This window comes from Gobio gobio (genome assembly GCF_949357685.1).
Source record: "Gobio gobio genome assembly, chromosome: 14".
Classification (NCBI taxonomy): domain Eukaryota; kingdom Metazoa; phylum Chordata; class Actinopteri; order Cypriniformes; family Gobionidae; genus Gobio; species Gobio gobio.
Genome location: NC_137107.1, coordinates 47,755,169 through 47,768,793, shown reverse-complemented (window position 1 = coordinate 47,768,793; position 13,625 = coordinate 47,755,169). Strand labels below are relative to the sequence as shown.

At 39.8% G+C, this 13,625-nt stretch overlaps 2 protein-coding genes across 3 annotated transcripts in view; one reads left to right on the top strand and one right to left on the bottom strand.

The window, feature by feature from the left end:
* The window catches only part of LOC307136831 (uncharacterized protein), a 28,777-nt gene extending 20,676 nt beyond the window's left edge, over positions 1–8,101 (bottom strand). The window contains exons 1-2 of one of the 2 annotated variants that reach the window (XR_013817838.1): positions 8,000–8,094; positions 7,433–7,557 (exon numbers count right to left, since the gene is read on the bottom strand). Coding sequence is in view for 1 of the 2 variants with exons in the window: in XM_079834145.1 (XP_079690271.1) it covers positions 7,433–7,490 (58 nt within the window). In the remaining variant the exon portion in view is untranslated. Of the gene's footprint in view, positions 1–7,432; positions 7,558–7,999 lie in introns of both variants that reach the window. The other variant, XM_079834145.1, reaches the window with a different exon arrangement.
* Positions 8,102–10,131: 2,030 nt separating this feature from the next.
* Positions 10,132–11,516, top strand: LOC307136837 (putative nuclease HARBI1; the record flags this gene model as incomplete). The annotated part of the gene is made up of 2 exons (XM_079834152.1): positions 10,132–10,766; positions 11,126–11,516. The coding sequence occupies 2 exons, from the start codon at positions 10,132–10,134 to the stop codon at positions 11,514–11,516; spliced, it is 1,026 nt and encodes a 341-aa protein (XP_079690278.1).
* Between the last annotated feature and the right edge of the window lie 2,109 nt (positions 11,517–13,625).

Below are 13,625 nucleotides of genomic sequence, written 5' to 3'. Positions count from 1 at the left end.
CTATATGACCATTGCTAATGTTATTTAGCTTTGCTGTAATTTTACTATAGTATTTTTTCATGTGGGAATGTACTGTCACATACGAGCGTTCATATTTACGATTATATTTGGCTAATCGCCATTAGTACATTTTTGCAATTCATAATTACTTCACAAAGCATCGCTCTTGAAGCATAAACATAATTAACAGAAAGAAAAAAATCTTACTGTGTACGACTCGTCACTTGCCATTGAAAGCTCCTTGTAGCAGCCTACCTTCCTGCTGGATCCTGCAGCCTATCTGGCAACCTCGAGTCAGGGGAGGGGGAGAGGGGATACACCGCTCTACAGTAATTTGAAAGTGATTGCAGTACCAGTTTTGGCCACAGTCCTACATACAGCTCCTTTAAATGTATGTGTGTGTACTTCTAACATGTTTAGTTAAAATAAAATATAACATAAAATAATATGTTGTAATTTCAAATCAGAGCGTCTTCCGTGACTGGAATGGATGCATTCTTGAGTCTATAAGGTAACAATAATATAATAAGATAACATTGTTTGAAATGGGTTTGGCTAAAAAAAAAGATTTTGGTTTTGTCTATAATACGTACTAATACTATATTGACTGGGTTAAATAGAATAGCATTACTAAAAAGAGACTAAAATACAATTTTCATTGACTAAAACTTGACTAAAATGTCATCAGTTTTCGTCGACTAAAACTAGACGAAAATAGTCATAGATAATTCTGACTAAAATAAGACTAAAATGCTCAGACTTTTAGTCGACTAAAACTTGACTAGACTAAAAAGAGTATGACTATGACTAAAACTAATAAAAACTAAAATGACAGCTTGACACAAAGACTAGACTAAAACTAAAATTAAAACAGGCCACCAAAAACAACACTAGTCAACAGTGAGGCTCACCCTCCTTTCTCCTGTGGAACTCATTTGCATACTGTACACAGTTAGAAGTCTTTAAAGTGTCTTTAAAGTTTACCAATGAATTTCTCACTTTCCAAACCACCATCAGAATACCCTTGGCAATATTCAAAACAAATAGAAACCAAATATGATGGGAAAAGATTGAACTGTTCATTCATTTGTTCATTAACAGCTGATTCTGTGTAAGATGTTGCATTACAAATAGCTGTCACTGAGAATACTTATTTCTCTGAATAAGTATGAAATGGATGTGTGTAGTTTACATCAGTCTTAAGGTTTCCAAACATAGTTATGAATGGATTTAGATTAATCATTTACCCCTTTTCAACCAAGGCAGTGCTAGAGCTAGTTCAGAGCCAGAGCTAGTCTCAGCTCATAGTTGTTCGACTGAGGAGCCTTCTAAGAACCGTTTGCTTTTCCACATGCGCTGAGAGCCACAACAGAGCCATGTCTTACATCACTGTATACGTCTTTCTCAGCAACGCTAGCGAGGCAGCGGCAGTGTTGCGCGGTTTTCCCGCAGAATTGGGCTTCTTCATCAGTGTTGCCGCGGGCTGTTTTTCATGTCCGCGGGTTGAAGCAACCCCAATTATGTGATATTTAGCCCCGGGAATGCAAATTTTAGTAGGCAACCATGCCAAAAAAAATACATATTTTACCCCCAAATGTGATTTTTACCGGACGCGATTGGGCTTGTTTTGAGTAGCAATTGGGCGGGTTTTGTTGTGAAAACCTGGCAACCCTGGGTAGCGGGAAACACAAACACACCAGGCTTGTTCGAGATGCATCGGCGCTGCGCAGACCGATCCACGTATGATATATATAAAAAACGCATGAGTGAATCAAAAGCATAAGGAGTCACATGCTCTCGCTGGACTCGTTATCATACGGCGATCGGTCTGCACAGCACCGCTGCAAGCCTTCCATAAACAATGCAAACGTTGCGTTACTATTGATTCACATAAGGCTTTACGATCCTACATCGGCATCAAAACACAGCGAATCCAACGCATTCATGCAGTTCGCCGTAATTTGTATAGACGGAGATTACAAACGAGCAGCAGCTATTAGCTCCATTAGCTGCTATTTCAACAATGACGGATCTCAAGTTTGTGTTCGTCTTGTTGACCCCGCCCCCAGCGCCTGACGTAATCGGTTCTTACTTCTAGCCCTGTTCTAGCTCAGCAATGTTTTGGTGCTACTTAAGAACCACTTTTCCTGGCTCGGAGCTGGGGCTTTGGGTGTGGAAACACAAAGAACCGATTTGAAACTAGGCTCTGGCTCCGATCTAGCTCTAGCACTGCCTTGGTGGAAAAGGGGTAATTGTGGTCTTTGTTTCACCCACTACGGCTGAGGTCCTGTGGAATTTTTATGGCAGTCATAGACCAGGACACTAGGGATGTGGGTGAAGCAGGGTATCTGCAGGTTTCACCAAGTCAAATTTAAGACTTTTTAAGACATTTTCAAGACCATTATGAATTAAATTTAAGACCTATATCACGCAATTAAAAAAAAAAAAACGTACAAAAGGAAATGCAGAATCACAAAATTACTTGCAAAGCAAATTAATTTATTCAAATTGAACAAAGTATTAGTAATCTTGCACTTCCTCATAGCTCAATCCCACCAGGATTAAAGGGTTAGTTCACCCAAAAATGAAAATTCTGTCATTAATTCCTCACCCTCATGTCGTTCGACACCCGTAAGACCTCCGTTCATCTTCGGAACACAAATGAAGATATTTTTGTTGAAAGCTGATGGCTGAGAAAGGCTTCAGATAGGCCTCCATTGGCATTCAGTACATTTACACTCACAAGACCCATAAAAGGCACTTAAAACGTCGTTACAAAGTCCATCTCACCACAGTGACTCTACAATAATTTTACGATGCGACGACAATAGTTTTTGTGCGAAAAAAAAAAATCAAAATAACACCTTTATCCAACTTGTTCTTGTCTTCCTTCTATGCCTCCACGACGCATGCGCGGAAATATGACGCAGACCCGTTTAAAATTATTTAAGACCTAGAACTCAATATTTCAGCGAATTTAAGAATTTTAAGGCCTTAAAATTTTGATTTTGAATTTAAAGACATTTAAGACTTTTTAAGATCCCGCGGGTACCCTGTGAAGGGCAGGTACTGCATTTGGGCCAATGAGATGTCTTGTCCTTCCTGGGCTTGGTACAGGAGCTGGTCTTTTTGGCCTCTAAGAGGTGTCTGGATGTTGTCATAGCATCTTATCTGATGGCGTTGGACAGTTTGTTTGTCTCAGTCTACTAAGCTCCAATCAAAATGTAGCAAACCTTTGTCCACTGTTATGGACAGAGAGTGGGCCGGCCATAAACCGGGCCCTGGAATGTGCTGTCCACTACATCAACAAGGACGTTTTCAGCTCCGAAACTTACAGGATATTCTTATATTACCATGACCTTTTATATATATCAAAAGCTTAAAATAGAACCGACACCCGACCCGCACCCGCAATAAAATCAGTTTAGCATATCACATTATTGACACACAAAAATGTTTATTGCCAGCATACAGAAGTTATTACACGACCATTAACACAAGGACAACTTCTGCCGGGAGCTTAACGTGGCTTTGGATTTGACGTGGATTTGAAATTATTTTATCAACTTGGAATACAGGTAAGGCATATTTTTGTATTTTTAGGAACACATCTACAATATACATGCATATATTGTTTATATATAGGCCTATATTCGTTTGCACGTGACTGTTTAAAAACCGTGTTTAGACCCGTGTTTCTCCCTTGTCCGACCCGACCCGCATCCGACACAGTAGGATGTTTTTCACCCGTTTCAGCAATATTCGCAGGTCACCCGCACCCGTGCAGGACTCTGCTGTTGCCTCACAACCTCGGACCGTGGCCAAAATAAAAAAGAAATGGTCGGACATCAAAGTCAAGGCAAAAAAGCGTCTAGCGCTCCATCGCCAGAGTGTGTCTTCTTGCTGTCTGAAGATGCGTTCACTCCGAATCCTTCCATTTGCCACATCTTCTAAGAGCGCAAGATCAGCTATTTTGTGTCATTACGCATTGTGATGGGGCATTTTATTTCCATCCATTTAATTGCATCTGACAAGCTACAGATGTCGGTTATCATCTACGTGGGAATGGGAAATAGTTCAGTGCAAATGTAATGTCTTGCAGCTTTCTGAATGGTTGAGACATACGTCATACGTTATTTTATAAAAAATAAAACTAAAGGCATATGCATGAATACCATGATTCCGTAAGCTGATGAATAAATTTTACAATGAAAACAACTTTCCCCAGTGGACAATTAATACATCTATCTATCTATCAATATATCTCCCTAATTATCTATCTATCTGTCTGTCTGTCTATCTAATTGCATCTATATCTGCTCCGCCAGATGGACACATTGACGAGAATATCAGTTTTGCACATTATTTCGTTCTGTTTACCATATTATTTATGAGGATGAATTGCATAACATGCTAATATTATTGCAGAACATATTTCACGTTTCTTTTTGCAAATATGTGTCAATTTGCATTTCTGTTGTAATTTTCGTTTGATTTTGTTTGTTTTACACTGCAGATCGATCAAACGGGTGTTTGTGTAGGCTGTTAATTGTAAGACTTGCTTTGTGAAGTCTTCATGTTATATATGAGAGGCAGTATTGCCATTTCTTTTACACAACGGTCTACAGTTTCACACACTTTCACGTTTTTCTTCCATCTGCCGACAGTGTCGCCTTTTCTCATTTCACCCGTTTTTGTGCGTACGCCTGGGTCAGAGCTTGCGTGAAGGACCGCACATTTTCCCGTCAAGTTTGCGTTTTATAAATACCAATCATTGCGTAGAGAGTGGCGAACGCCTTCCTTTGTGCGTACGCAACGTTTATAAATGAGGCCCCTGATGCCTAAACTAACCGAACTAAGGTAGAAAACTCACCAGGTTTGAAAACAAACTAGGGCAGCAACTAACGATTATTTTTATAAACGATTAGTTGACCGATTATTTCTTTGATTAATAGGAAAAAAAGCTTAAATCTATTTTTTTTTTACATTTTATTGACAAAACACAGTGCTGTCCTTGATGACGTGCCAAATGAATGCTACGAAAACATATATAGTGAATATATCTATAGGCCCATTTCCACCGAAATGACCCGGGACAGGAGCTTTTTTCCCCCAGACCTGCTGCTGTCTGCGTTTCCATCGTGGTCTAAATTACTGTGAAGATTAGTCCGGTGACGTAGGACTGTGTGCGACTTTACAGAGCCCACTGGATTTTGTCCTCTACATCTAAAGGCCAATTTATACTTCTGCGTCGAGTGCACGCAGAGGGTACGGCGTACCCTACGCATAGACGCGTTGGATACGGCGTACCCTACGCCGTACCCTGACGCGCACCTCTCCAAAAATGTAACAACGCGTCAATTCTACGCGGACCGCAAGCGCTGTGATTGGTCTGCCAGAACCCCTCCCTCAGGTCAATAAATAAATAAAAAATATGCGATAGGAGTGCGTGTGTGTGTGTCCAGAAATTGGATGATAGTTCCTTACGTCTGCTATAACACAATATTTTGCAGTCCAGCGATTCTTTATGGTAGTAAATAAATACATAGATCCGCTGAGTATAGTTTATTTATTTTCGCATTAAAACCAAAGATGTTAATCAGTGATTGCATATCAAGAAAAGGGACACATTAGGGTACATTTCGTGAATGAAGTCTCCGTAACAGCAATCGATTGCTCGAGCCACCGCTACTGAAAACAGCGGCCACGAGCACCGCATGATTTCACAAACGCATTCCAGCGCCAGATCGCCTTATTTAACTTTACTAATCAACTAGAGATGCTTAATTTGTATTAGATACAACAACTCAAGCTGCAAGAAAAGCCGCTCTCTCACTGCTGCTGATAATCCGACATGAATGCACACATTCTACACAACAAACTGCTTCTTCTTCGGCTGTTGTCTTGATTACACCAACATGCCCGAGGACACTGCCTACTAGCGTCTGCATGTGTAATTGCACATTGACGCAGACAACAGCGCAGAAGTATAAATGCTCACGAAGTATAAATGGGCCTTAAGCTTAATAAAGCCTGAACTACGTCGTCGGTCCATTGTTTGTTTTTTTTTAACTCCACTGTTGATTCGAATAGCAAACAACACTTATTGATGCTGCGTGAACCAATAAGCATGTTCAGCGAGTCCCAAAACAAGTCCCAAAAGTGAAAAAGCTCTGCCTAGCAAGCAGGGCCATTTTGAGGGGGAAATTTACCCAGAACTTCATTTAGACCCCAGTTCCTGCGGTCGAAACACACACAGTACCACCCCAAAGTCCCTAGTCCCTGGGGAAAGTTCCCACGGTGGAAACGTGGCTCATGCTATACATTATGGCCTGGTTTCACAGACATGATGGGTACACTGCAAATTATTTGGTTCTTACCAAGATATAAAAAAAAAAATAAAAAATAAAAAAAAATTTGATTTAGAAGTGTTAGATCATGTATCTTGTTTTAAGAGTGAATTTCTTATTTTAGTGAATTTCTTTCTTGTTTTAAGTGTTTAACTTGACAAGATTTCTTGAAGATTATAGTGTAAAGTGAAATTATCTTGCTGCATGGACAGATAATTTCATTTATTTTGAGTATCTTTTCCCTTGGATTTTGTGTTTTTATCTTGTTTTTAGACACCCCTTTTTTGCAGTGTAGATGTGACTAATCGATAATGACATTTGTTGTCGATGATTTTCATTATTCGATATTATCGATTAGCTGTTGCAGCCCTAAAACAAATGCCCCTAACAAGCCAGGTGTTCTCAAACGCCCTTAAAGGGTACATAACACACACACAGTTTCTGCCAGTCTCATGTTAATCTTGAGTACCTATAGAGTAGTATTGCATCCTTTATCTCTCTGAAGAGTCCTTAGTTTTATCATATTTATAAAAGACAGATACGCTGTACCGATTCTTTCAGAAAATAGCCGAACTCATGAAGGAGTGCAGTGGACGGAGCTAAAGGTTGGATTCTGAGATCCACTGCCGCTTCAATATAATTGTATATATCTTAATTAAATTTATAATCAAAGTCTTAATCAATATTTATCTTTCTATATTATTATAATGATTTTTAATTATTCTATATAGGAGAAGAGAAGTGGGCTATATATATATTGCAGAAAAACAAATATCACAATGTAAGGTTTTTTTTTTCCAATATCGTGCAGCCCTAATCAGCATCAGTGTCATTATAGATGTAATTACAAATCAACTAAACCTGTAGTTACATGTTATATGTATTTTTAAAATATAAGTGAAATGGATGTACATTGTATACAATAAGTGCATTGTATCAAATAATTCATTTATTAGTACATAGTATTTAAAGACAACTAATATGGGGCAAAATAATAATCAATAGATTAATCGATCATTAAAATAATCATTTGTTGAAGTCCTACTCATCAGTCATTAAAGAGAATGAAGGAAAACACCAACCTATTTGTTCCTCTGTCTCTTCATCTTTTCTTCTGCAGGATTCTTTCTCAAACTCCATCTTTACAATAGTATGTCTGTAGTTTCTCCTGGAGTAATTCCTCCTGCTTCTTCTTCTTCTCCTTCTCCTGTGGGAAGATGGGAATATTCCCAGCATTTAAACTCTCATGAACGGCTGTGGGAGCGGCTTCACTGACTGAAGGTGTGAATTGTGGTCGCTGTTGCTCATTTAGCAGATGATCATCACACTTACAATCACTCTCAATTATCCAGCTTTAAGTGTTTTGATCAAACAACAGAAACTATTCAACTCCTCCAGCTGATTTTTATGTTGCTTTTACATTAGATATGATTACATGCATTAAAAAAACTTTTTGTTTGCCAGGTTATATTACATAAAATGAAAACACAACTCAATCTTCACAAATTGTAATGTGAAAACCAGTCAGTAACCAAGTTTCTCGAGCGTAATGAACAACAACATTCGGTTCATTTCTGAGTGATTCACTAAATGAACCGACTCGTTTGGATTTAGATGTCTCCTAATAAATGATAAATGAATGTACTCACAGTGTGAAAACATCAGATTTAGTGCAGAATGAACGGCTGTGTTCTTCTCATGTTTATCTTCTTCCCTCGCTCACTTCTCTTCTTCTTCTAGACTCGATGTGTGTCGGTGCTTCGGTTGCTCGAGCGCCTCCACTGGCGGAAAACAATAACTACTATATAACCTTCATAGATTATTAGACAAAACCAACAAAATCTATTATTTATTTAGAATTATACTGATTTAGAAATAACATATTATAGGTGACACAGCTGTTTCACCATAATAGATAATTGTTGGATAGATTCTAACTTTTGAGCATTTGTATTTACCTTCTGGACTACTTCAACTGTTGTGTGTTACTGATGTTGTTGGCTTTAATATAAATCTTGACTTCATTTTAAAGTTAAGGCCTGTTCACACCGGGACGATTTTCGCACGCGTTTATCGCCGACGTTTAACACCTCGGGACTAAACAATAGGCGCCAATGTGAGTGTTCACACCGACGCGCAAAACGCCAGGCGTAAAAGCGTCATTTTTAAAAAAACGCCTTGGGTTCGTTTTTTTATTTTGACGCGGCGCGTAAAAAACTGGCCGACCAATGAGATCGGCGCTTTTGTTCACGTGCCTGGAGCTGCTGAAGTGACAGTAAAACACGACTTGGTGGCGCTCAAGCACAAAACGGTCTTGCCGAGCACGCATTGATACGACGAAGAAGTAGTAAGTAGACAAAGAAGAAGATGAACTGCTAATGCTGCTTGCCAGTTAGCAAAAAGTGTGTGAATGGTTTTGTCCATATACATAATATGTCTATGGTTTTGGCAAGCACGTAAATACTGTCTCTCTTCTCCTTCTGTGTGACAAGCGAGTGTCAGAAGCTTAAAGTGCCGCAGCACCATCTTGTGTACCGGGAGCGCATCGACTGAATGTGCACGTTCACTCGGCGCAGCGCCAGTGAAAATCGCTTGGGTGTGAACACTCAAGACGCGCCGAAAAACGGCACGAAAAACGCTGGCGATAAGCGCGCGCGATATTCGTCCCGGTGTGTACAGGCCTTAAGTAATATTTGTACTATAAAGGCCTGTACACACCGGGACGAATATCGCGCGCGCTTATCGCCAGCGTTTTTCGTGCCATTTTTCGGCGCGTCTTGAGTGTTCACACCCAAGCGATTTTCACTGGCGCTGCGCCAAGTGAACGTGCACATTCAGTCGATGCGCTCCCGGTACACAAGATGGTGCTGCGCCACTTTAAGCCTCTGACACTCGCTTGTCACACAGAAGGAGAAGAGAGACAGTATTTACGTGCTTGCCAAAACCATAGACATATTATGTATATGGACAAAACCATTCACACACTTTTTGCTAACTGGCAAGCAGCATTAGCAGTTCATCTTCTTCTTTGTATACTTACTACTTCTTCGTCGTATCAATGTGTGCTCGGCAAGACCGTTTTGAGCTTGAGCACCACCAAGTCGTGTTTTACTGTCACTTCAGTAGCTCCAGGCACGTGAACAAAAGCGCCGATCTCATTGGTCGGCCATTTTTTTACGCGCCGCGTCAAAATAAAAAAACGAACCAGAGGCGTTTTTTTAAAAATGACGCTTTTACGCCTGGCGTTTTGCGCGTCGGTGTGAACACTCATATTGGCGCCCATTGTTTAGTCCCGAGGCGTTAAACGTCGGCGATAAACGCGTGCGAAAATCGTCCCGGTGTGAACAGGCCTTTACAGATAAAAATGTGAGAGTTATTAAGAGAATATGAAGTTTTACCTTAAACACTCCAGAAATCAGCAGCTCAATGCAAGTTGTCCGATTTCGATTCAATAAAAAATATAATCACAGTCTGATAAACACAGTGAATTAAATCAGTTAAAAAGGTACATGATGTAGCTTTTGGCACTTAATAAACAAAACATAGGCCCGGTTTCACAGACATGGCTTAAGCCTAGTCCCAGACTAAACTGCCCACTTGAGCTGTCTTAACTCAAAGCGACTTGCACAGATTAAAATAGTCAAAGATTTAGCCTGTTCTGGATTAAACAAAGCCGATTGCAAGAGGAAGGATTATAGCTAGTCTATGACTAAATTGAATCTTAAATTAATCCTTCAAAGAGGCACGTTTAACTCCTGCTTAGTACTGTTTGTGAGGGAGAATGGAATATTTGGAATATCTAAATGAAAACCAACATGCACAACAGAGGCCAGCCAGAGTACTTGTGGATAGGAGTGATCCATTACATTACTTTGATGACACAGCTTTTCAAGACCGCTTTCGTATGACCAAGGAAAATGCAGTGGAGATAATATCTTTGCTTGAGCCTAGACTTTCCTGTCTGTCTCTGAGAGGAAGGCCTTTACCCATTTCTCTCCAAGTTCTGCACACACTGAGGTTTTTTGCGTCCGGGACCTTTCACCGTGAAACTGGTGATTTGTGTGGTGCCAGTGAAGCAACTGTGTGTAGAATAGTTCACAAAGTCAGCAGAGCCATTTGTGAACTGAGGAGTCTTTACATAAAGTTTCCTGATGCTGCTGACCAAGCCAAATATAAAGTGCAATTCTATGAATATGGGCACTTCCCAGGTGTCATTGGCTGTATAGATGGATGTCATGTTCCTGTCAAGTGTCCATCAACCCCTGATGCTGAGGAGTACAGGAACCGTAAGAACTGGTTTTCTATCAACGTTCAGGGTGTATGCACACCTAATTTAGAGTTTTCAAACATTGTTGCGCGCTGGAAAGGTTCAACTCACGATTCATGGATTTTTGTCAACTCTTCATTATGTGGACAGTATATTCAATTCAATTCAATTCAATTCAATTCAAATTTATTTGTATAGCGCTTTTCACAATACACATTGTTTCAAAGCAGCTTCACAGAAAGTGCATTTCATAAATGTACATTGAAAAATGTTAGAAAGAGAATGTTAAAGAAAAATGTTAGGATAAGTTAATCAATCATGTATTATTTTAGGCCATAACAACGCTGGCGTTGAGTCGTCTCTTCACAGGCGTCGAGTCGTCTCATCACAGGTGTTGGGGCATCTGAAGTCTCCATGAGAGGCTGGATACAAACTGGAGCTGACGAACTAGTTACCTCGGGACTAGTGTCCCGAGATAACAACAGAAAAGCAGATGGGAAATAATTAGCATAGCTGCTGTTCAGTATAGTGGACTTCTACTTGGTGACAGTGGATATGGTCTGAGTAATTTTTTATTCACTCCATACATAAATCCCACAACAGCTGAGCAGCAAAGATACAACAGAGCTCATATCCGAACAAGAGGCATGGTTGAACGCATGTTTGGAATATGGAAAAATCGATTCCAGTGTTTACGTAATACACTTCGCTTCAGGCCAAGGAGATGCTGCAAGGTCATCATTGCTAGAGCGGTGCTGCACAACTACCTGAAGCAGCGCTGCTGTCCTGATCCTCCAATGGAAGATGACGATGAAGCAGATGTGCCCATGACTGAGGCAGCCAGTGACCAACGAGGACTTGCACACAGAGTTGCTTTCACATTGCAGCACTTCAGCTAGATGAGATGTATTTCAATATGGAATGTATTCATTATGCCTTATTTTGCCTTGATAATTTTTGTTCTGTACAAAATTAAAATAGTGTGCAGCAAAATTAAAAAAAATTACTAAACCAATACTGGTTGAAAATGTAGTTTGTGGTTGTTTAAATACACTCAGTCATGAATATCTAAATGACAAAAGGTTTATTTTTGTTTTTATTGTTTATACATCATATTGTTCACCATGGCTGGTTATCACAATTGCCTCCTTACTGTATCGTTTTTGGATCATACCTCTTTCTTCCAACTTCATATCCAAATCAACCTGTAGAATTCTCATTTTCATTTCATGTTCTTCCTTCAGATATTTCATTTTTTCCTCATGAAATTCTCTAGCTAACTTTTCATGGATGGTCATCTTGCTTGTTCTCTGCTGAAAGGTGGTGGCAGCATCTTTTCTCAGGGATGCAGGAGCAGATGTGGAAGGCACACACTCACTGTGCTCTGGCTTTTCCAACCCGTTCAGATTCCTTTCTTCTGTGGGGAAAAACAGAGGCACGAATAAATTCACATGATCCTTACAATGAAAGAAGAATAAAAATTGACAGAGTGGAATATATGTACCAAAGGAAGAAATCAATTTCTTTCTAACATACCATTTGTGGTCAGATCATCATCTGAACTGTTCAAGTGATCATCATCTGGTATACCATCCAGAGGTTGCTGGTGCTGTATTATTCCAGACAGCAAGTCACTCAATTCATCAGTTTTGTCTTTATTTGGTGGTCCACCACCAGTAGTAAATCGCTGTCTTCTGATCTCTGCATTCTGTCGTTTTAAAGCCAGTTTAAGGTTCTTCCACAGAGTCTATACAGGCAAAAATCATTCATTATAAATTGTCCCAAAAATATGAATATGAGAAATGAGCAATGATAATAATGAAGAAATCTCACCTGAAGTTGTTGTATTGTTCTTGTGGTTGCATTTTCATTTGCATTAAATTCATTGCAAATTGCATTCCAAGCACTCCTTTTCTTTTGCTCACTAGCAGTAGTGTGGATTTTACTTTCAATAACTGGATGGTTGGTCAAAATTTGTTTCAGTAGTGTTTTTTCATACTCACTGAAGTTTTTGGAACAAATTATTTTTGCATCTGCCATTGCTTTGTGTCAAAATGTACACCGATAATAATGTTTTCTGGTCCATTCCAGGTTTTTATGAGCACCATCAGCCCAACGGCATGTGCTTATACTCAACTTAATCAGGCCTATCCCAGGTGTTCTCATTTAAGCTTACTTAATTTACTCCAGGACTCTGTAGTCTCAGACTAACTAAGCTTATTTTAAGCCACGTTCATGAAAGGTACTTAAATGCCCCAGTTTAACTAGTACACATTAAGGCCTACTCCTGGCTTATGCTAAGCCATGTCTGTGAAACCGGGCCATAAAGTGCCAACTCCCAAACCCAAGTGGCTAGACATTTCGATAGGTGTAAACTGAGTTCTGGCTGTCCTGCTCTGCCTTTGAGAAAATGAGAGCTCAGATGAGCCGATCTGGAATCTTCCGTTATGTCGTCATACGGGGAACGGTTACCTCCCCTTCCTCTGCTTTGCCCGCACAGAGAATTACGAAAGAATGGATTCAGTTTATCAGTCGCAATGTCAGCACAGGCTTTACAAACAGACTTTACGATATGGATTCAACAGCAGCGCGACAAACAGTGAGTAACAGTGTTCATTAAAGAGCACCTATCATGGAATTTTGAAATGTACCTTTCATGTAGTGTGTAACATAGATCTAAGTGAACAAAAACATCCTGCAAAGTTTGAAATATGACAGTGCACCCTATATATAGTTATTTTCTTTCAAAAGTAAGAGTCGACTCTGAGTCATTTTTAAGAATCATTAGAAGACCGAAGCTTTTTCTCTGACTAGATGACGTCAACTTGTCAAGTTATTTGAATACGATACGCCCACTTATTGCGCTCCAAGACGCCAGTGAAAACTAGAAAACATCATGGCGACGAGGCGCTGTTTTCTGAAGTGCGACTCAAAAGCAAACTTCTTTCATCTGCCCAAAGATGAGCATTTGAAGACTAAGTGGCTTGAAGACAAACCATACATTGTCG